Consider the following 23,473-nt stretch of genomic DNA (forward strand, 5'->3'; position numbering starts at 1 on the left):
ATAAACATATAGATAAATTTTTTCTTTTGTTACATATAAATTGTTGAATCTCGTAAACATAGGAATATTTTTTATTTCAGTGGCAAGGGGTTTTTTTGGTATGACATTTTATTATTTTTGAATCCCCTTGTATGATTTCTAGCTCCACCACTGCTTAAATTACGCCATTATCTAGCCTAGAAGTACATATATCATGTGAACTTGTGGATTGTCTATCTACGCCCAGGAAATCACTTTGCACTATGTGGGTGTTTGGACATAAGAATTGTAAAATTTTGGAAAAAAAAATAATTTTTTTTATCAAGTAAAAATGATATTTAAAAATTAGAGTTGTGTTTAGACATGAATATAATTTTGGGCTGTTTAATTTTTGTGAGTGAAATGGAGTGAAAATTTTGAAATTTTTAAATTTTCTAAAATATCCTAAATTCATCTTCACCCAAATTAGTCACCCAAAGCCAGAAAGGGCAAATCCGTCAGTATGCAACCACTAGTTCGAAAAGGCAATTTCCTAAAGTGGGAAGTTAATTTTTAATTGCAAGGCCACACGCGTCAGCAATCTATACGAATGAGGAAACTTTTGGTACGAGTCTGACCTATAATAAATCAATTGGCCAATATAATTTCTCCACGTGGCATCCAGGCACACAAAACCAATATCGTTTTTACAAAACCCAACGAGAATAGCGGTTTTTGGGAGACGCCCTAACGCCCCACCCCTTTAGACCTACCCACCCCTCCGCCCTCGCCATTTTCATATATAGAAACACTTTCCTTATATAGGCAAATTCAATCAGAAGACTGACCCAAAGCGAGGATTGTGAAGCCTCCTTTTGTCTCCATTAACCGCAATTTTTCCTTTCTTACTTTCTCTTCCTTTTTCTTCGGATAATTCTCTCCTTTTTCCTCATATCTAAACACTGATTTCGTCTTCGCCGTCTTTTGCTTCTTCTCGTGAATTCAATTTCTCTGGTAAGTCTTCATAGGAAACATACTTTTTTGTTTTTTCGCCTACGTGAAAAATTGAATATATGGCTCGTAATGTGTACGTATAGGTGTGTAATTGTACTGTGTGTATTTGTAGAGAGAGAAAGTAGAGAGACAGAGAGCGAGATCGGCGATGGGGAGAGGAAAGATAGTGATAAGAAGGATTGACAATTCGACGAGCAGGCAAGTAACGTTCTCGAAGAGGAGGAATGGATTGTTGAAGAAGGCGAAGGAGTTAGCGATCCTTTGCGATGCGGAGGTCGGAGTCATCATCTTCTCCAGCACTGCCAGACTCTACGAATATTCTAGCACCAGGTGCTTTTCACTATCTCCTTTTTTTTTTATTTTATCAAATTTACTAATTTAATTTATTAAATTTTCAGAATTTTTAGTTTCATTTTTAATGTATGTAGATTAACAAGATCTGGGTGCTAAATAGTTTTCACCTTCCAATTTTGCATCTTACTAGTGTGTTTGACCTGGATAATGTGGCATAATAAACAGTTTAATACTTATACAGTTACTATTAAATTCAAATAGCGAGTGAAGTTCAAATCTAATTAGTAGGATGAGCTCATAATCCAAGAGTTTATGGTTCAAAATGCTTTGTTTAGATATGATGCTTAATTCCTTTTATTGCACGCTTTCTGTTTGTTATAATGTCAGTTAGTTTGTTTAATGACTGTCTTGTAGGATCTCAATCTGTAGGAAAATGTGCGGATAGTGAGTGAAGAGCTAGCTTAAGCTAAGTGACTTGTGTGATTAAGAGATTGTGGCTGTTTAATGTGGATAATGGAAGTAGTTGTGTCAGTAATGCTTTGAGAGAGTATACCATTGCTACTTGAACCTTCCTTTTAATGTTTATTAGCTTACTATTGAGGAGCTTAGTTTTATTGACTTCCAGAATAATATAGGATTTGAGGTTAGCTGGACTTGTAAAATTGGTGAAACTTCTACTAGTAATATAGCCACGCCTACTAGTTAAATATGCTATAGCTACAAGTATTCATGAAATAACGAACATGAACAAAGTCAAATTGACTCTAAAAAAGCAAAAATATTCATAAAGGATAATGCAAAAGGTACACTCTTCTTGCTTGCATTTTGATGCACAGTTGAACTCCCATTGTTACAACCTATATCTACATGAATAAGTATCCAAGAAGTGCTGCATTGGACTTAACAGGATCCGGATTTTGTGAAAATTAAAGGTTGCCTTAAATTATTCGGTTAGACGTGATATGCACAATAAGACTCGAGTACATAATAGATATTAATTAATATCAGTAGTACTTTTTCATTGATTAAAACATCTTTCTCCAAGGCAGAATCTTTACGAGTAGCAAGACCACCTAACTCCCATTTTCGACATCTTAATTTATTTATCCATTAATTACATACCTCTAATTGTGTTTCTTCGTGTTTCAAATATTAGGTAGATCTTGCTTATATCCATCTTTATGTAAAAAGAGCATCAAAAGGGGTAGATGTCTTACTCGTTTTGCTGAGATGCGGTCCATCAGACTCTGCAATTTCACATGAAAGGTAATCATCAAGAATACTACCTAAAAGGCTTAAACCCATAGTGCCTAATTAAGTTGATATGTGAGAATTACATTTGATTTGTTCAAGGCGGATCCATAACAGAAAATATACTATTCGCCAAGAGGATAGTTCAAGACATTTCACAATCAATCAAAGGTGGCAACATAGACCCCTAGAAGAAAATGTACTATTGGCACAAGAGGGGATAGTTCAAGACATGTCAGAACCAAACAAAGGTGGCAACATAGTTATTAAAGTGGATATGGCCAAACCCTATCACAGGATCTCTTTGCTTTTCCTTACTTCTGTGTTAAGGAGATTTGGGTTTTCAGAGGGATTTGTTGACATGGTATAGAGAGCTATATCTAATGTTTGGTACTCCATTTTCATTAATATAATGGATCCAAACAAGGGTTGTTCTCCGTCAAGCTGGATCTCCTTTCCCTTTCTCTATTCATACTGGGCTCTAAAGTTCTGTCCAAACTTCTCAACAAGCTAAACCAATTAGACAGATACATTTTTTTCTCCATGAACTGTAATGGCCATAAGGCGAATCATTAGCTCATTAGCTTATGCTAATGATTTTCAGTGGTGGAAATAGCAAGTCTATAAGGCTTGTTATGAAACAAGTGAGAAGATATGAAAGATCATCAGGCCAAACTGCAAACATGAAGAAGAGCTTCTTCCTCATAAATCCTAAAACCTCTAATTCATTACCAATGGAATGAGGAACACATTTGATTAAATAAATTAGGAATTTACATTCATATATTTGGGGTGCCATGTGAATGTTGGAAGGAAAAGGTTGTCACACTTTGATGATATGCTTAATTACCAAGATTATTGAGAGGTTAAATGGATGGAAAGGGACGCCGCTCTCATATGGAGGCAGATATATTCTTATCAAACATGTGCCCCATGCCATTCCAAAGTATACATTAGCGGCTATGAACCTGCAAAAGAGCACCTTTAGCCTAATGGAAAAGCATTTTGCGAGATTTTTCTAGGGAGCTGATTCAGAGAAATCTAAATATCATTGGGGTTCTTGGAATAAGTTAAGATCTAAATAAGAGGGTGGAATTGACATTAGGAAAATGGAGGATATTGAGGGTACTTTTTCCACAAAGAGATTATGGAACTTTAGAATAGACACTCTCATTGGGCAGATTTTCTAAGAGCTAAGTATTGCACAAGGGTACAACCCGTGGCTAGGAAAAAGTGCATAGGGCAGTCACATTCATAGAGAAAACTTATGGAGTTCAAGTAAAAAGAAGATGCCAGTATAGTATGGCATATAAGGAAAGGTAATAGCATTTTTGGTAGGATAATTGGATAGGTGTGATTTGGCAGAATGTTGCCCATCATCATCATCAAATATGTTAATAGAACGATTTATGGAGGGTAGGACATGGGATTTCTGGAAGCTCTATGAAGTTCTCCATTACCACTTGGTGCAATACATACCGAAAATTGGAATTTTTGATCCAAAACCTTCCTGGCTATGCTATTTGGATACCCCATTGATGGTCATTATTCTAATAGTTCGACATGGCAGAAAGTTGAGTATTTGGTCGGGAGGTGACTTTATCCACAAGGTGTGGCATAAAGACATCCTTTTTAAGATCTCGTTTCTTAATTGGAGACCATTACCATAAGTCTGCCTTTTGATGAAATAATTTCAACATTTGGTAATCAAATTGTGCCCAAGTGTAACTGTTGTAAAGTCTTCAAGTGTGAAACCGTTCCGCAAGTCTTTGTTGTAAGTGAGGCTGCACATTATATAAAAAATTATTATGGAGGATCACTGATCATTCAACACTAGTTCTTGTCCATAAGAAGGATCTTCAGGACATGGTGGGGTAAAAATAAAAAACTAGGTCCACAAGCCGTTACTTCAAATTGTACCACCGTCATATGTTTTTTCTTATGCCAATCACCCAGGCTAGCATGTCGTGGATTGTTGGGGGAGGGGGGAGGGGAGGTCGGCTTGACCCTTACCCCGTGTATTGATATATCAATATCATAAGAGAAGGCGGACATAAACCAAAAAACCTCCAGAAGTGCTATAAAAACAACAGAAGCTTGCCTCATGTTTGAGAAACACAGAGCAAGCAAAATCAAAAATTGGAAGAACTGTTATTATTGAGGACCTATGGTAGTAGCTCTTCCATGAAGATTCATGGAGGTTCGTAAAACCACCCTGAATTTTTCTTGGGCTTTATTCTAAAGGCTGGGAGATGTAATTTATCCATCCTAAGATCACCCTTAACATCAATCGGAAGATTGACTTCATTCTAGTAAATTCGTTTCTCAGTTATAGAAGTGGTATGTTTCGACAAAAAGTCTGCGACCTCATTGCCTTCCCTAAAGCAATGCTTGACTTTGATTGAATGTTGGTGGACTTTGGCTTGAATTTGAGAAATCTCTTCTTGGAACCTCCAGGGAATTTTGTATTTTCCCAGAATCATGTTCACTAGGAGAGGAGAAGTGTATCACTTTCTAATGTGAGATCTTGATATTGGTTATGACAGCACCATGTTATTCCTTGAAGAGCCGCTTGAGCTTCTGAATAATTGTTAGTGAAGAACGGGATAGGTGAGGCAAAGGCCATGACCATTTAACCATTTCTATTTCTAACAACGCCACCCGCTCCCGCTTCTCCTTGGTTTGCTTGGTAGCTCCCATCAGTATTAAGCTTCCGGGCGCTATCTCGTGGGAACTCTCAAATAACCATGGTGCTTGTCAATTGAGTTATGTAGTTCTCCACCACTTGGCATAACTTGTTCCAAGACCATTTCCAATCTACAGAGCTGTATTTCTGGCTCAAGGCTACTTTTACCTGAAACAACACCTGTTGACAAATACTAAAGATAGAAATAGGTTTATTACCATATTTTTATCACATCCGGAGTTCCATATTGCCTAGAATACTATTATAGGAGTATTATGGAGGAGAAACTTGTAAGCCACATTCTTTGCTTGAGTATTACACCACCTGTTAAGGTTATTGAGGATGTTCATTCCTCCTGGTTTGATGCCAAGTGGAGCTGAAATATTCCTCCAATCCTTTTTTGTTGTTTCACCTGAAGCAAATAGGTTATCTAAAAACTCCTCTGTAGGGGCCTTGCAACAAACACATCTACAAGTACTGTTAGAACCAAAATTAAAGTAATGTCATCAACAAGTAACCTATTGAAATTTTCAAAGTGCGGATGTTTATGTAAATATGGGAATAATTTTTTACTTATAATATAATGGATTTCGTATTTTTTGGTTCCTGAAAGCAACTTTGAGGATGTCCTTCCTAGTTGTGAGATGGATTTAAAATGGACAAAGAAGAGGTGAGGTAGTGAAAAAGTTGAGGCAGTTCCAAGGTGAAAGCAAGTGCAGTGGATCAAACCTTCCCCTGGGTGGATTAAACTGAACACAGATGGTAGTTTTTTGCATACTAATGGAAAGGAGGGATTGATGGAGTAGTGATGAATGCGTAGAGAGATTTGCTTTTACTTTCTTAGTTCCTATATAGTGTAACAATAATTATACGGCTGAGATTTCTGCAGTTAAGTTTGAATTATTATGGTGCATCCAACAATAATAAAGGATATTGTACTGGATTGGACTCACTCATATACTGTTACTAATTACTTAAGAAAAAGGAACAAATAATAAGACGATGAAGGCCAGTGTAAAAGACACTATAGTATATGCCAAGCTAATGTGGAGGTTCTTCATTGTTACATGGAAGCTAATCAAGTAGCTTCTGGTTATCTAAGTATGCAAGGCACAATTACAACTACGATCTATCAACAACCCCTATGGGGCCTCATCAGATGGACAGATAGCAGTTACCAAGTTAATGTTCAGGATTTAGGTCTCATTTATTTTTGTTAAGATTAAGACGTTTGAATCTGAATACACATCTTAATATTAATTTGTGTATTAAGATTAAAACGTTTGAATCTAAATATACATTTGAATATTAAGATATTCTATTAAGATCTGAATACTAAATAATTAAGATTTGTTTGTTTTATCTACATTTGAATGTGTAAAACTTGAATTAATAAGTATAAATTCAAATCAAATAGTACTAATTAATCTAATACTATATTAATAAAATATTTTTAAGAAATTATATGGAAGTTGGTGGTGATGATTGCTAACAGTGGTGGTTGTGGGTGCCGACTGGGTAGTGGTTGGTGGTGGTGTTGGTTGATAGTGGTGATTATGGGTAGTAAATGGTGGATGACACTAGTAGTTAATGGTGCTAGTTGATGGTGTCGGTGACCAATAATAGTGATGGGTGACATATAGTGGTGGTTGATAGTGATAATCAGTAATTGTTACGGTAATGATGGTTGGTGGTGATGGTTGTAAATGATGGATAGTGATAGTGACAACTAACATTCGTGCTTGGCAACGCTGGTGAATGTGGCCGAGGATGGTGGTAATGGGTGGTTGGTAGTGGGTGGTGGTAGTCTATAATGATGGGGAGGCAACGATAACCGTGGTAATGGTAATTAGTGGTGAAAGTGTAGGAGTAATAATAAAATATTATTTTTATATAAATTCTTGACTGTGTAACATCTTAATGATATCAAGACTATGATATAGATCTTAGTCGTTAAAATCTATTTAGACCCATTAAGTGGTTGTAAAATTGAAAAAACAAACAGACTTAATGATTAAAATTAAGATCTGAATAATTAAGATTCAGACCTTGCAAACAAATGAGGTCTTAATATAACAAATCAAAAACTTTTTTTGCAAGTTAATTAATTGTTATATAGCATGATTAGGGGGTTACTGGGCAAGTGTATATTGTTACTCTAGCTATTTTCATAAGAGATGTAGTAGAAAAGTGGTAGGAATGGGGTGACCTACATAGCAACTTGTAAGGGATAGGCCTAGTCCGAACTCATGTGTAATTTTTGGTGCGATAATATCTCCACCCAGAATTACTGGGTGTGAATCAAACCTTTAGATGACGGGGCTTGCTTGACCAACCATATCATGCTATGATCATAGTATGACTAGCTTTTACTAAAATTGGCAATATATTTTTCTTTTAAAAAAATAAGCGAAGATTCCTTTATTTTTACTTTGACCTACCTACTCCAATTCTTGCTTTCTCTTTTCGTCTCTTCAAAGTAGCTGCTTCACTTCAAGCACTCGAATTTTTTGCTATTATTATTGTTTGACCAAAAAATGTCAAACTTTTTATTAAACTAATTAATGATGAAGTAAAGGATATATCTTAGCAAGGGATTATTCTAGATCTAAGCACGTTGAATAAGAGAATAAGATATAATCAAGCTTATAAACTTTATAAGATATCAAATGTAAATTATAGGCTTACATTCTTGACATATTATCCCCTGATGTAGCGATTGAGACAGAAAAGATGGAATGCCATAGATGATGATGAGATCTAACTTTATTGATTCACAAACATGATTACAGAGATTTGTCTTCCCTATCTAAACCCCTTTCATGGTTTTCTTCTCTTCTTCTCCTTCTGAGAGAGAAGAAGCCCCCCTCTCTCTTGTCTTCTCACCTCCTATATATATTGTCATTATTCCCTTTTGTCCATCGATCCTTAACTAGAGTGCCTTCATACCTTGACTGTACTTCACGTCGTCTCCCTCAGCTACCATGACATTTTCTTTGCCATACAGCCTTTTTGATCACTCGATCTCGGCAGTGGCCGAGGTATTCGTTGTTATTATATCTTGTGGGTACGACCACGGCTTAGTTAACCTTTTACCATTCTTGTTAACGCTAATCCATGTGTGGTCAGATTTTGACCCATACAGTTAGTCCCTCCGCCCTTTGGGGTCGCCTATTGGCGAGCTCGATGGGCGGACCCTGTTGATTCCAAAATGGAAAAATATGAATGCTTTATGCGAGGGCGAGAACCTCATGGCGAGGTAGCGGCGTGATGCTTCGGGGAACGCATGGAACCATCACGTCAGTTCAATATTGGACCGTCATGTCAATTCAAGGTGTCATTAATATTCCTCATGCATCATTATGGCGCACGTTTTCCAGGTATTTTGTCGTTTCCCGTGCCCTTTTCGTTTTCTAACTGGCTGCTCTTTGTTTTCCCGCTTAGGGCATTTATATCCCTATAAATAAGGGGGGAGCTCCTCATTTGAATGTTAAGTTTTTCAATTGCTTAAGAGAGAATTTCACAAGTCTTCTCCTCTTTCCTTAGTCTGTCATATCTCTGCTTCCGCTAGGATTTGAAGTAACCATTGTCCTTTTCATTCATCATTGTTGCTTCTTTCGATCAAAAAAACAAATGGCTTGTACTTCTTCCCACTCTGATAAAGCTGTAGGTGCTCCGGTGCCGGAGAATGACGTACCCTTACTCGAAGAGGGAGTGGAAGTGGTGGAAGATGAGGGGTTTCCGACAGTGGATGAGATAGTTCCCCGCCCAAGGAAGGCGAGGACCAATTTTAATAGCCCTGCCGGAGACGAACCGAAGCCCGTTCCTTCCACGATGGATACTGCGGCGATCACGGCGTTCAAAGCCAAATGGGGGATCCTCGATCGAATTGAAATGGCGCCCGCGAATACGGATATAGTGCACTTACATCGCCCGGGCTACTGCGCGTTTTACGCATATCCTTTTGTCATCGGGTACAACCTTCCTCTTCCTTCCTTGGTAGTTGATTTCTGACGCTTTTATGAGGTGTGCCCGGCTCAACTCTCTCCGTACGCATATAAGCTTTTCCTCATGCTCATCAAGTACGCAGAGCTGGCCGGCCGAGGAGATTCGCCAAGGCACATGCTCCACCTCTTCGCCCCCCATTTTCTTCGGGGTACAATGATTCATATGCGTCATCGAGGAACCAAGAGCTTGGTGGTGAAGATGGATGACAAGACTAACCGTCGCTTCTGTGAAAATTACTTCTATTTCCGGACAAAACATGTCGTATCGAACCAGGCAGGGTTTCCTGAGACGTGGTTTCGCCCGTAAGTTCTTCTTTCCGTTTACTTCGTGCAATTTTCCTTAAGATGGTCGTTAGTCGTATCCCTTTAACGACTTTGCTGAGGATTTGCTTTTGCTTTTGTAGCCGAGAGACTGCCTCCTCCGCTAGTTGTCGATACCCGCGAGCGGGTGAGCGCAATTCTTCCCTACACAGTGGGGATCCGTGCGCAGGCGTCTTTTCATGAGAAGTTTGGACGCAAGTCGCTTACTGGTGAGTTTGTTCATTAAGGTTTCGCTCTATTCTCTTCCTGGTTTTTTTTACTTTGTCGCTATGTAATAAAATCCTTTCTTACTGACAGGTTAGAGAGGAGTGAGAAGGACGAGGGCTCCTCCGCTCGCGTTCCGTCAATCGGCACCCCCTACCCGGCCCGCACCAAGAGCTTCTGTCGCCAAGGGCATAGAGGGTTCAGTCGCTCATCTAACCGCACCTGCGGCCAAATCCGTACATTTGGAGGTCGCTCCCCAATCGGAGACTCTGGATCCCGCAGTCCATTTAACGGGCGAATCCTCCAGCGTCGGTAGTGGAGAGGCTCCATCGAAGAGGCGAAGGGTAGTGTTTGAAGGAGCTCCCTTAACCAAAATACCTTCGGGGGCAACCTTATTTCAATGGCACCCGAGACCGGCGGTGGTGCCAATTTGGATGCGGAGGCGACGCTTGTAGCGAGCATTCAGGAGGCTATTGCGATGGAGGGACAGAGTTCTGAGGCTGTTGTTATTGTTCCGAGCAGACCATCGTCATCTCAGCCGAACCGCACCCCGGCTTCAGCCAGTGACAGGGGAAAAGGCATCATGGCCGAGGATTATGAATCCGAATTCGATATCGATCCTGAAGACGTCAGGATGTTCGAGGAGGGTTTTACCCAAATTGTGGTAAGGGCGGAAGGCCCTTCTCGTATACTTGAAATTTCGAGGGATCTCAACCTGTTGCAAGATACGGTGGACTTGGTGCCACAGTTTGATCTTTTGTGCTCCACCACTGAAAGCGAATCCCTTCAAGAAGTCAGTGATTCTGGGCTGTCACGCAGCGTGGCCGCGATGGCGTTAAGGGTGAGTCCCCCTTTGATTTTTTGTTTTGTTTTGTGACTTGCGTTATTACATTGACTTGTTCTTTCCTTTCTTCTTTTTTCTTTTTATAGACTTACATGCTAGAGATCGAGAGTGCTCGTAGGGCTGAGACGCGGGTCGAGATTTTTCTGAAGATGGTCGAGAAGTACCGGCAGTATCACAATAGGTGCCGTGAGATGCACGAGCAGCTCAGAACGGGCGCTAGCACCTAGTCCATTAGGGAGGAATTGGAGAAAAGAGATGAAGAGTTGATGCGGTCTATCCGCAGATGTAGTGAGTTTGAGGGGCTACTTTATGCCAAGGACGAGGAGCTCGAGGTGTGTAAAGGAGTTCGCGCGGAATGCAAGGACCTTCAGGCGAAGGTTCTATCTTTACGAGCTGAACTTGAGCAAAGCGCCACTAGAGTTGACGCTCTCAGTGCAGAATGGGCGGAGAAGGTGAACGAGCTGGAAAAGAAAGTGGTCGAGTTGGAGAGAGCCGATGGTGCTCGAGTGTCGGCTTAGCAAGAGTGCCGGCACAAGAAGACACTATCTGCGTCCTTAAATCCGAGTAGGAATCTGAGAGGGCGATGGCCACGCTGAGGGAGGCACGGCTAGAGGAGCAGATTGTGAACTTTACCGGGATGCTTCGAGCTTGGGAGACCGAGTTGCGGCTCTTGAAGCTGAGAAGGAGTAGTTATTGACTCAAGCTCCCCCTCAAGAGTCTGCATCGGCTACTGTTCCCCGCCACTTGTATGAGCTATGGGTCCATGCTGAGGCCCAACGTGATATATACAAGGGTTTGTGGGAGGCGGGGACCATTCCGAGGCCTCCTTTGAAGATGCTCGAGCGAAGGCACGTGAGGCTCGTACTGCCTGCGGTTACGACCCTGCGACACTGGAGGCCGGTGAGGGCATTGATATTGAGGACGGACTTCCTTCTGATGATGATGATGATGATGATGGGGAGAACGGCGGTGGGGATGACGCCGAGTGAAACTTTGTTGCAGCTTTCGTACTTAGTTAATTTTTTTTGTTCTTTTGTTGTGTATTTTCATCTTTTTCTTGAGGGCCTGTTTTGTCCTTTTGTAAGGTGTGGCTATTGCGCACGTATATTTTAATAAAATAGTTGCTTCGCCTTTGTTTGTGTATTTTTTGGCTTTTTTTTTTCTCTCTCTATCTCTCTCTCTCTCCCGCTTCTTTGTGTTTTTTTTTAGGAGAAGATCTTCGGATTTCTCTGCGACGGGTCCCTAAAACTTTTAATTGGGAATTCGAACGATGGCGGATCTAGCTTGCTTGATCCGAGCAAAGTCAGATTTCGCTGTGTTAGTTCAAATGAAGTCATTTCGGACCTGCAAGTTCGGACGAGGTTGACTTTTGATTTCCAACTTGGGCAGAGTCAACCTTCATTTGTATGTTCGAATGAGGTCGAATCGACTTGCCAACTCGAATGAAGTCAATTTTGACTTGTACATTCGAGTGAGGTCGAACTTAGAATTTCCACCTTGGGAGTCAATCTTGACTTGTATATTCGAACGAGGTCGAATTTAGTCTTGCCAACTTGGGCGAAGTTATTTTGACTTGTATATTCGAACGAGGTCGAATTTAGTCTTGCCAATTTAGGCGAAGTTAATCTTTTGTGGCGAGTTTAGCGATGGCAGGGGGTGAGCTCGCGTGAGATCGAACTATGACCCGTTATGAGTCCGACGGGGTCAAGCTTTGATTTTCTGATTCGGGTGGGCGAATTTTTACTTCAACTTGGTGATGGTCAACGGCCGTAAGGGTGTTAATTCGAGCAAGGTCGAAATTGTAACCTGTCGTAACTTCGAGCGAGATCGAACTTTCCTTTCTCTTGGCGATGGCCGATAGCCGTGAGGGTGTTAATTCGAGTGAGGTCGAAATCGTAACTCGTTGTAAATTCGAGCGAGTTCGAACTTTCCTTTCGTTACCCGATGGCCGTAAGGGTGTTAATTCGAGCGAGGTAGAAATCGTAACCCGTTATAAATTCGAGATCGAACTTTCCTTTCGTTTGGCGATGGCCGATGGCCGTAAGGGTGTTAATTCGAGCAAGGTTGAAATTGTAACCTGTCGTAAATTCGAGCAAGATCGAACTTTCCTTTCGCTTGGCGATGGCCGATGGCCGTGAGGATGTTAATTCGAGCGAGGTCGAAATTGTAACCCGTTGTAAATTCGAGCGAGGTCGAACTTTCCTTTCGTTAGGCGATGGCCGATGGCCGTAAGGGTGTTAATTCGAGCGAGGTCGAAAGTAACCCGTTGTATTACTTTTATTGGAGAACATTACTCGCTGCCGTATTGTTTATGCGTGCGTTGAGTCGAGCCTCGGTTTGCTTAATTTTGCCTTCATTGGAGAATATCGTGCATCGGGGTGAGTCCCGATCCGTTCAACTTAGCTTTTATTGGAGAATATTGTGCATCGGGTTGAGTCACGGTCTGTTCAACATAGCTTTTATTGGAGAATACTGTGCGTTTCATGGGCCCATCGCCCATTCCCCAATTTCGGAGATTGTTTCTTAATAATGTCGACTCGTTCTGAGCCGTCTCTGTCGTTTGTAGTACGGTACGGCCTAGAGGGCTTTGCTCGGTAATTGTTTGCGAGATGGTATGGTATGGAACATTTTCCTGGTATGTTTGGTGGGGATTCACTCCTTGCTCGTGTACCTGTGAGAATGCTCGTGTTCCTGTTCTGAACCAAAAAGAGAGCATGACAAGTTAAACCCAAACAAAATTGTCTGTTACCTTGGCCTGGTAAGTCGGTGAAAGGGGGAAAGGCGTTGTAGGATCACTCGCTTCGCCCCGTGCTCGAGTGACGTTTTCAAATTTGGCAGCCGTGCTTGTCTTCGTTCTTAGTCGCGTCTAAGCTTCTCGTGGGTTGGACTTACCTTGCCCGTTGGGATATCGGGACCGAGTCCCAATCCGATCCTGTCCGATATGCGCAAATAACAAGAGAAACATGTCATACTTTGTTCATAAATCACATAGTGCGTGTGGGCACGAAGATAAGGCGGGATATGCCCGTTATTTCAAAGAATCCCGCGGTAGGCCATCATCCCTCCCTGAGAGGTGGGAAGTACGGGCAGGTATGTAAGGTGTGCGTCAAATAGGATTGCGGTCATGTTGAGTACGTTGTGACCCTACTTTAAACATGCCTATGACGTGCTAAACCCATCGCTACAGATGATGCGTGGGTTTTTCATAGGCATCTGACATAATTTCAATTTCATATAGAGATTTGACCTAGATTGATTCGGTTATCTTAAAAGCTTATCTATCACTTGTTCGAGTTGGTGTTTGCACTGAGATGGTGAGGCTATGATAGCCTGGAAGTGATACTTGGCTGGTTTTAGATCTAAAGGAAACTAATAATTTGGCTAAGAAATCCCCACAGACGGCGCCAAATTGTTTGACCAAAAAGTGTTAAACCTTTTGTTAAACTAATTAATGATGAAGTAAAGGATAAATCTTAGCCAGGGATGATTCTACATCTAAGCACATTGAATAAGAGAATAGATATAATCAAGCTTATAAACTTTATAAGATATCAAATGTAAATGATAGGCTTACATTCTTGATATATTATCCCCTGATGTAGCGATTGAGACAGAAAAGATGGAATGCCATAGATGATGATGAGATCTAACTTTATTGATTCACAAACATGATTACAAAGATTTGTCTTCCCTATCTAAACCTCTTTCATGGTTTTCTTCTCTTCTTCTCCTTTTGAGAGAGAAGAAGCCCCCCTCTCTCTTGTCTTCTCACCTCCTATATATATTGTCATTATTTCCTTTTGTCCATCCGTCCTTAACCAGAGTGCCTTCATCCCTTGACTGTACTTCACGTCGTCTCCCTCAGCTACCATGACATTTTCTTCGCCATACAGGCTTTTTGATCACTCGATCCCGGCAGTGGCCGAGGTATTCGTGGTTATTATATCTTGTGGGTACGACCACGGCTTAGTTAACCTCTTACCATTCCTGTTAACGCTAATCCACGTGTGGTCAGATTTTGACCCATACAATTATCTATTTCCTATCCAACTGATAGCGTCTTATTCTAGAAATCTATCTTCTTCTTTTTTTGATTTTGCATGTGTATTATTTGTCGTGAGACTGTTAAACTCTTACCTAACCAGCAAATTCTCGCACATCAGAATGAAGGCATGATAGTATTGTACTCAAGTGTTCGTGTTGTATGACGACTTTTCTACAACTCTAAAATCCATAATATGTATATTCACACCAATATACCTATTAAAGAAAATCAACTCCTCTTGGAATCATCAATTTAACTTAACAAATGCCGAATTCCTTTCTGTCCTCTGCAATACAATCCATATGCACACAGAAGTCAGCAACTCAGAGCACGCATATAGAATAGTGAAATTGAGGAGCACTCAAGTCAACCATAAGTTTAAGCGGATGCTCTCAGTGTTTGCACGAGCGCATTCTTGACTTAAATAGGCAGCCGATCATATTTAGGGAGATGGCACGACCCGTGTGGTTTACCTATGATCTTTCTTGTGTATTTTCTATCTTAGTTTTTCTTCTTGGGGTCAATATTTTGCCAGTTGCAACGTAAATTAGATAAAACTCCTAATTGTTTACACAAGTTATATAGTGTAGTTGGACTTAACCCAACATAATGAGGGGGAAGTGCACGGTTAGCCACTAATAACACATGTATTTACTTTTAAGCCACTGTTTAAAATGTGTTTAGTCTTTAGCCACTGATTTAATAAACTTTACCTACCCGGACGAAAACACCCTTCTGCTCATAAAGTTCAGGACTAAGTGTCCTTAACTTTTGAACTTGCAACTCTCCTTAACTTTTTGAACTTGCAACTCTAAGTTCAGGACTTCAGGACTACATGTCCTTAACTTTTGAACTTGGAACTTGAAGTTCAGGACCACCTGTCCTTAATTTCTGTGCTTGTAACTCTAAGTTAAGGACTACTTGTCCTTAACTTTTGAACTTGTAAGTCTAAGTTCAGGACCTATTGTCCTTAACTTTTGAACTTGTAACTGTAAGTTCAGGACCAAGTGTCCTTAACTTTTGAGCTTGTTAGTCTAAGTTCAGGACCTATTGTCCTTAACTTTTGAGCTTGTTAGTCTAAGTTCAGGACCTATTGTCCTCAACTTTTGGGCTTCTTAGCCTAAGTTCAGGAATTCAGGACCTATTGTCCTTAACTTTTGAACTTGTAACTGTAAGTTCAGGACCAAGTGTCCTTAACTTTTGAACTTGGAACTCGAAGTTCAGGACCAAGTGTCCTTAACTTTTGAACTTGTAACTGTAAGTTCAGGATCCATAACGTAGCAGAAAACCAAACGTTATTTGTATCTTTTCACAAAATAATAATAATAATAATACTAATAATTGCAATTTACATATAAGATTGATGTCAGATTCGGCTTGGATGCAACATTGATAAGACAAATCTACATAACCTTTTCATTACTAGTCTGGTGAAAATACAAGTGACGACGATTTGTTTTCTAGAGAATGAAACCAAAATTCTCTTTGATTACTCTCAGATTCACAATACATGTTTATTCCCTTGTAAGCTTACATAAGGCGAATTCGAATAGTCGCGTCATTAGACTTCAAATAACGGATGATTAAACAAAAAAAGTAAAAGGTTAAATGCCAGAAAGGAACGAAATCTTCTTTTAATAAATAAAGAACAACGTTCTAACATTGATATTCATTCGTAAGTCAAGTATATGTTTGAATCAGAGTTACATCAAAAGGGAATTGATCAAGTACAATTGTAAATGCAGGTGCAAATGTATTGGCCAATAGTGGCGCCTGAACTTGAGCAAAGTTCATTCCCGTTGTATTTCTGAAAGCATTCCACTCCCGTTCAATACAATTCTTCTCCGTAACATGAAAGAGATAGAAGAAAGCGTAACACAGTCTTTTCATATTAATTTTAATAGACTAGTGGCTACTATTGCTAAGCATTGAAAATGCTGGATAAAAAATAAATACCACTTTAAAAAGTGGCTACCCCACACAATTTTTGCACATAATGAAGTGTGCTCTTGTCTTCCTCAGCTATAGAAATCGGGCTTTTTCACTTTTAGCCTGCACCAGAAACTATTTAAATTCGGTAGCCGAAAAAATGCGTAAAATTTGTATATAACATACAGAATGTAAAGATAGAACAATAAAACAACTAAACATATATTCAAAATGAATAAATGAAAAGAATAAATACACAATATAACAAAATTAAATTTGCTAAAAATGGTTGAATTTATCAACCCTTTGTTAGTTGATCCGCCACCTTGTTTTGCTCCTTGTAGTTTGTATTCATCAAAGGTTCTCCCTAGCTGGTCGAGCTTGCCTGCAATTAGGGGTGTACATAAGTCGAGTTGGTTCGAGTTTTCTAATTACAAAACCAAATTAATTATGTCGTCTTATTAAATATAAAGACTTTCCAAACCAACACAAGTCGGGTTTTTTTTTATCTCGGTTATTCTCAGGTTTTTCGGATTTTTTGGCTTTTTGAATAAAGTCTTCATAGCACAAAACATATAATTTGTGCTCTAAATATTTCTTTAATCCTAGTAAGACATAACTATATAAGGTATTTTTCAAGAAAATAACATAAAATATGAGATGAGCCATGGCATTGTATTTAAATATTCAGCAATAAAGATAATAAAATCGCATAAAATAAATATTATTAATAAGCCATAATGAAAATAAACATAATCTAATATTACTAAGTTGCTAAATAAGTACGACTAACAAGTACTATTATTTACATGACTAAATACCAAAAAAATAAGTTATACATTTTATCTAAACCATGGAAAAACTATATAAAAAAAATCCTAACACTATTGTCATTCCTAGTACGATTGAGTTGAATGTCTTTTGTTAGCACTAATACCGATTTGATTTTGGTTTGGGATTTATTTGATACTAACATTTATGGACTATAAAATTTATTAGAGCATTCAAAAATTATAAGTCCAAGTTTGAAATAATACGTTTAAAGATAAAATTATGAAAAAGTTTATGAAATATTGATAAACTACACTACAATGAATATTTTTATGTAGTAAATATATTTAAAACTTCTATACATGTAATGTCAGGTTGGTTTGGTTCGGTTTGATTCTTTTTAATTAAAACCAAATCAAACCAATTATGGTCGGGGTATTTTTCCCAACACCAAACCAAATTAAACCAAACCATAGTAGGGTTTTTTTTTCTCGATTTGATTCGGATTATCGGTTTGGTGCGGTTTGTAGGTTTTCTTTGTACACCCCTACCTGCAATCATGAATAATGTTAGAATAATGTAGAAGTTTGTGCCATGGATAAACTTAGTTTATGCCTATTACCAAGGACATGAAGGACGATATTGCCTACTGATAATGTACTTCATAACAATAAGTTCAATTTACTTTGATGAATTTTGTCCAAGGATGATGGGTAAATATCAGTTACCTTGCTCACCGATGTTTGATATTCAAAATTGGTCTGATTTCAACTGGAGAAAGTATTTCTCTCCCTTTCAGCTTTGGTGATTGATTGAAGACTGTGTAATTCGGGAAGAGTAGATCACTGCAGTTCAACTGCAGGAAGTCGGGAAAGTTGAGGAATATGTGAAAATGTAAAACTAGAGCTAACAAGGGAAGCAAGAGGACACTTCAATAGGGATAGGATCAAATTTCCCTTTCATTTCGAATTAAAATTTATATACTTGTATGGGAACGGAAGTTCTTCTTCAGTATAGATATATATATATATGGAGAGCCTTGTTCGAATAGTGATTTTTGTGAACTTGCACAGAATACCTTACATTGATCACAACCACTTTTGCAGTAGATCGAATATGCTATGGCGTAAAAACATCTTTAACCTTCTCACCTCTGTGAATACCACGGAGCCTGGAAGAGGCAGAAGACGGGGAAGGGGTCGACGAAAAAAAAACTACCAATTATTTCATTTTGGATGCGATCATACCAGCACTAACACACTGGATCCCATCAGAACTCCGAAGTTAAGCGTGCTTGTGCGAGAGTAGTATTAGGATGGGTGACCCCCTCGGAAGTCCTCGTGTTGCATCCCTCTTTTGTCCTGAGTGACAAGAAAGTGCCACCGCTACTCAAAGGTAAGTTTTATAGAGCGGTGGTTAGGCAGGCCATGTTGTATGGGGCTGAGTGTTGGCTAGTTAAGAACTTACATATCCAGAAGATGAAAGTAGTAGAAATGAGGACGTTGAGGTGGATGTGCGGCAAACTAGGATGGATAAGTTAGGAATGAAGATATTCGGGAGAAGGTGGGCGTGACTTCTATTGATGACAAGATGCGGGAAGTGAGGCTAGATGGTTCGAGCACATACAAAGGAGGAGCTTGGATGCCCCGGTAAGGAGGTGCGAGCGGTTGGCGTTGATGGATACGAGGAGAGATAGAGGGCGGCCTAAGAAGTATTGGGGAGAGGTGATCAGGTGGGATATGGCGAGGCTTCAGATCTTCGAGGACATGGCACTCGATAGGAAGCTGTGGAGGTCGAGCATTAAGGTTGTATGTTAGGAGGTAGTTGAGCATATTTAGTCTACTAGTGTGAGGCTAGGCTGATAGGATTTAGTCTTAGACTGCTTAGTTTTGTGTTTACACTACTCTTTCATTTTCATAGTGTCGGGCCTTATTTACCGGTTATTATTTATGCTTTCCATCTATTCACTGGTTCTTATGATATTATTTCCATGGTTTTTTGTTGATGGTACTGATATAGTCTCTTTTCGTCTTCTTGAGCCGAGGGTCTATCGAAAACAGCCTCTGTACCCTATCGGGGTAGAGGTAAGGTCTGCGTACACACTACCCTCCCCAAACCCCACTTGTGGGATTATATTGGGTTGTTGTTGTTGTTGTTGTTGTTTCCTTTGGAAGCGCGGGTGGTGCAAGGATGCAGTTTGAGACCTCCCAAGCAAAAGCTCAAATTAAATAGGAGGACCATTTTGACCATGCAAGCACCGGACGAGATATGATTGACATCTTAACAAACGGAATCAACACGCAATTAGATCTAAAGGAAAATGCAACAGCAAAACCAATGGAGTTGACCACGAGCATTGTAACCCTAATGGAGAAATCCAATGGAACAGTAACCCTAGTGGGAGTGAGTTCTCCGGTGGGGACTTTGATGGAGGCAACAACTCAAAGGAGACCAATTTCGGGCAATCACAACAAGAAACCCAGGATCTAGAAAGAACAAGTACAAATCCTGAAGAGAATCCTCCAGCGAAGGCACCATGAACAAGCCTATTTGCTAAAAATATATGGGCTACTAATGGTATGTCTCTTTTTTATATTCCACCTCAGAAAGTGAATGGACAACCTATGGCTCAACTAGTTAAATCAGAAGTTGATAAGGAAGAAATGGAAGAGTGTTTCAATATGATGAGTCGATACACAGGAAAAAATTGGTCGAGTGTTGCTACACCTGACTTGTTTCTGCATGAGGAGGGCTACTATGTGGTGAAATTCCACAGTGTAGAGGAAATGAAGGAAATATTCTTTGCAGGGCCCTTTACCATTAACAATAGACCCTTGATCCTGAAAGTTTGAACACAGAACTTTGATTTTAATAAGGAATTCCTCACAAACATTCATTTATGGGTCAAATTTCCAAAACTTCCTATAAGATGTTGGAATAGTGATTCTCTCAGTAGAATTGCAAGTCTCATTGGTACTTCAATATATGGAGATGAGTGCACCTCCAAACAAACACAGATTTCATTTGCTAGGATGCTGATAGAGGTGAATGCCACAAAGGCACTCCCTGAAGAGGTGGCTGTGATGGAGCCAAATAGGGAGGTTATCCAACAGAGAGTTACTCATGACTGGGAACCTGAGTTCTATGATCCATGTCTCCAAGTAGGTCACTCATGTAAAACCCAATCACAAACTGGCCAGCAACTACCAGAAGTTCAGAGAAAAAAGAGAGGTCCAAAAAGAGTGGAACAGGTATGGAGAACTAAGAATCCAAGTGATAAACCTACTGAAGGAAATGTGCAGATGCAACATAAGCAAGCCCAAGGCATACAAGGCAACAGTGTGCAACCACAAGCTGATCAAATGGTGCATACTCGGCAACATGTTATCATGCAAGATGAAAGTGCCCAAACAACCAAAGAGGATCAAGTGATTGTAACTACAAAGTGTTAAGGAAAGGCCCCAATGCCACAAAGGCCTCCACTGGACTATAGTAATTTTCCTTTACAATGGACTACTCTACTCAGAAACACCTTTGAGATACTCAGAGTTGAGGAACAGAGAAGTGAAAACATAATGCCTCCTAATAAAGGGGAGGGTCCAAGTACCTCTCTCAGTGACCTGGTGTATATGGAATGTGAGGGGCATTAATAAGAGGTATAAGCAAAAGAACTAAGGAACTACGTCAGATCTGGCAAAATCAACTTAGCAGGATTAGTGGAGACAAGAGTCAAGCAACACAATGCTATAAAGATACTTAACAACATTGCCCCTAGCCGGGGATTTCACAATAACTATCAGGAAGCAGACAATGGAAGAATATGCCTAATCTGGGATGATAACAGGTTTTTTGTAAACTTATTAGTTGTATCAGCCCAACTGATTCACTGTAAAGTTACAGATAGAACTACTGCAACTCAACAAGTGGTGACAATTATCTATGGTTTTAACACTATGGAGCAGAGGTTATCCAGGTTATCCTTATGGCCTGCATTGACTACATTGGGCCCTTCAATCAACCTCCATTGGTTGGTGGGTTGGGACTTTAATGTTGTATTGTATCCCATAGACAAATTAGGAGGCAACCTTATTAGTGCCTCTAAGATCAAAGACTTTGAAGATTTTATACTCAACCTAGGCCTTGATGAGCTACACTGGAGTGGACAGTACTATCATGGTCAAACAAGCAGTATGGTAACGAAAAAGTGTGTAGTAAAATTGATAGAGCCTTGGGTAATGGAGATTGGATGATGTGTTGGGGCCATATCAATGTGGAATATGATATTCCACTCATTTCTAATCATTCTCCAGTATTACTACACCTAAAATCTGCATCCAAATCACCCAAGACTCCTTTCACGTTCTTTAACATTTGGACTGAACATAGTTTGAATCACTTGTCAAGGAGGTGTGGCAAAAACAGTTGGATAGCAACCCCATGAAGAATATATGGATGAAGCTGAAATGCTGAAGGTTTGTGCAAGAAGCTCAATAAAGAAGAATTTAGCTACATCTCACAGAAGATTAACATCAGTAGACAGCAGCTTAATCTTGTACAGGAGCAAATAGCTCAGCAGTATACAGATGAGCTGGTGATACAGGAGAAAGAGACAGCTCAAGCCTTGGAAAAATGGTCTTTAATATAGGAGAATGTGATGAGATAGAAATCTAGAATTAGATGGATCAAATTAGGTGATTCAAACACCAAGTACTTCGCAACAGTAATCAAGGAGAGAACAGTCAGGAAACAAATAATGGAACTCAATATAATAGCAGGAAATAAGATCACTGATCCAAAGGCTATAAGAAGGAAATCATCACTTTTTAGAAAGCCTCATGGGGACCTCAGCCAAGGAACTACCTGCAACAAACAGGTTGATCATGCAGAAAGGACCAAAGTTAAATCATCAATAACAATTGGCATTGTGTGAGGCTGTTAACACTGCTGAGATTTATGATAGCCTATGCTCGATTGGAGATGACAAGGCACGTGGGTTGATGGGTACAATGCAGTCTTGTTTAAAAAGACCTAGCATATAATTAAGGAAGAAGTGGACCATGTTGTTTTAGCATTCTTCACAACAGGAAATCTATACAGAGCTCTTAATTGCATTACACTCACAATGATCCCTAAGTCTGAGAATCCTCTCATAGTGAAAGAATATAAACCAATTGCCTGATGCACTGTTCTATATAAAATTATCTCAAGAATCTTAGCATCAAGATTACAAAAGGTAATACCTGACATTATCTGTGAAGCACAAGCAGGCTTCATACTAGGAAGGAAAATAACAAATAACATCATCTTGGCTGAGCTAGTCCAGGCTTACATTAGGAAGCATGTATCTCCTAGGTGTATGACCAAGATTGATCTCCAAAAAGCTTATGACACAGTTGAATGATGCTATCCGGAACAGGTTTTGGAGGAATCGGCTTTTCCTAGAAAATTCATTGAATGGATTATGGAATGCCTTAGAACAGTCAACTACTCTATCTTGATCAATGATGAGCCAACTGAACCATTTGATGTTGCAAGTGGCTGAGACAAGGGGATCCAATATCCCCTTTCCTTTTTACCATAGTAATGGAATATTTTAGCAGGCAATTGAACAATTTGAAAGATGAGAAGGCCTTCAGATTTCACCCCAAATGTGCTAAGCTGGGATTACATGTTTGTCCTTTGCAAACGACCTCTTGCTCTTTGCTCATGGAGATGTGGGGTCTGTATATCACCTTCATCAGTGCTTTCATCAATTTTGCTCTGGCTTAGGCTTACAAGCTAACCTAGGCAAAAGTTCATTATACTGCGGACGAGTGATACATGAAGAAAAGGATAAAATATTATAGCTGCTGCGATACACCTATGGGGATCTACTATTCAGATACCTGGGCATACCTTTGTCAACTAAGAAGTTGACCACAGAACAATGGCAGCCTCTTGTTCAGAATATAGTTAAAAGAATCTCGTCATGGATTGCTATAAAACTGTCCTATGCTGAGAGGATACAACTGGTCAAATCAGTATATTTGGCATCCAAGCCTATTAGTCTCGACTCTTCTTCATGATCCCTGCCAAGGTATTGGATATCATAGATGCATATTGTCGTAGTTATGTTTGGCCAGGAGTCAACACTATAAGTAAGAAGGCTT

At 39.7% G+C, this 23,473-nt stretch overlaps 1 protein-coding gene across 1 annotated transcript in view; it reads left to right on the top strand.

Moving 5' to 3' along the window:
• Window positions 1–707: 707 nt before the first annotated feature.
• The window catches only part of LOC109205347 (MADS-box transcription factor 23-like), a 42,593-nt gene continuing 19,827 nt past the window's right edge, over window positions 708–23,473 (top strand). Inside the window, exons 1-2 of the mRNA XM_019368062.1 lie at window positions 708–972; window positions 1,085–1,302. Coding sequence (XP_019223607.1) covers window positions 1,121–1,302 — 182 coding nt within the window. The 5' untranslated portion in view covers window positions 708–972; window positions 1,085–1,120. The remainder of the gene's footprint in view (window positions 973–1,084; window positions 1,303–23,473) is intronic.

The sequence above is a fragment of the Nicotiana attenuata genome, unplaced genomic scaffold, assembly GCF_001879085.1.
Source record: "Nicotiana attenuata strain UT unplaced genomic scaffold, NIATTr2, whole genome shotgun sequence".
In the NCBI taxonomy this organism is placed as follows: Eukaryota; Viridiplantae; Streptophyta; class Magnoliopsida; order Solanales; family Solanaceae; genus Nicotiana; species Nicotiana attenuata.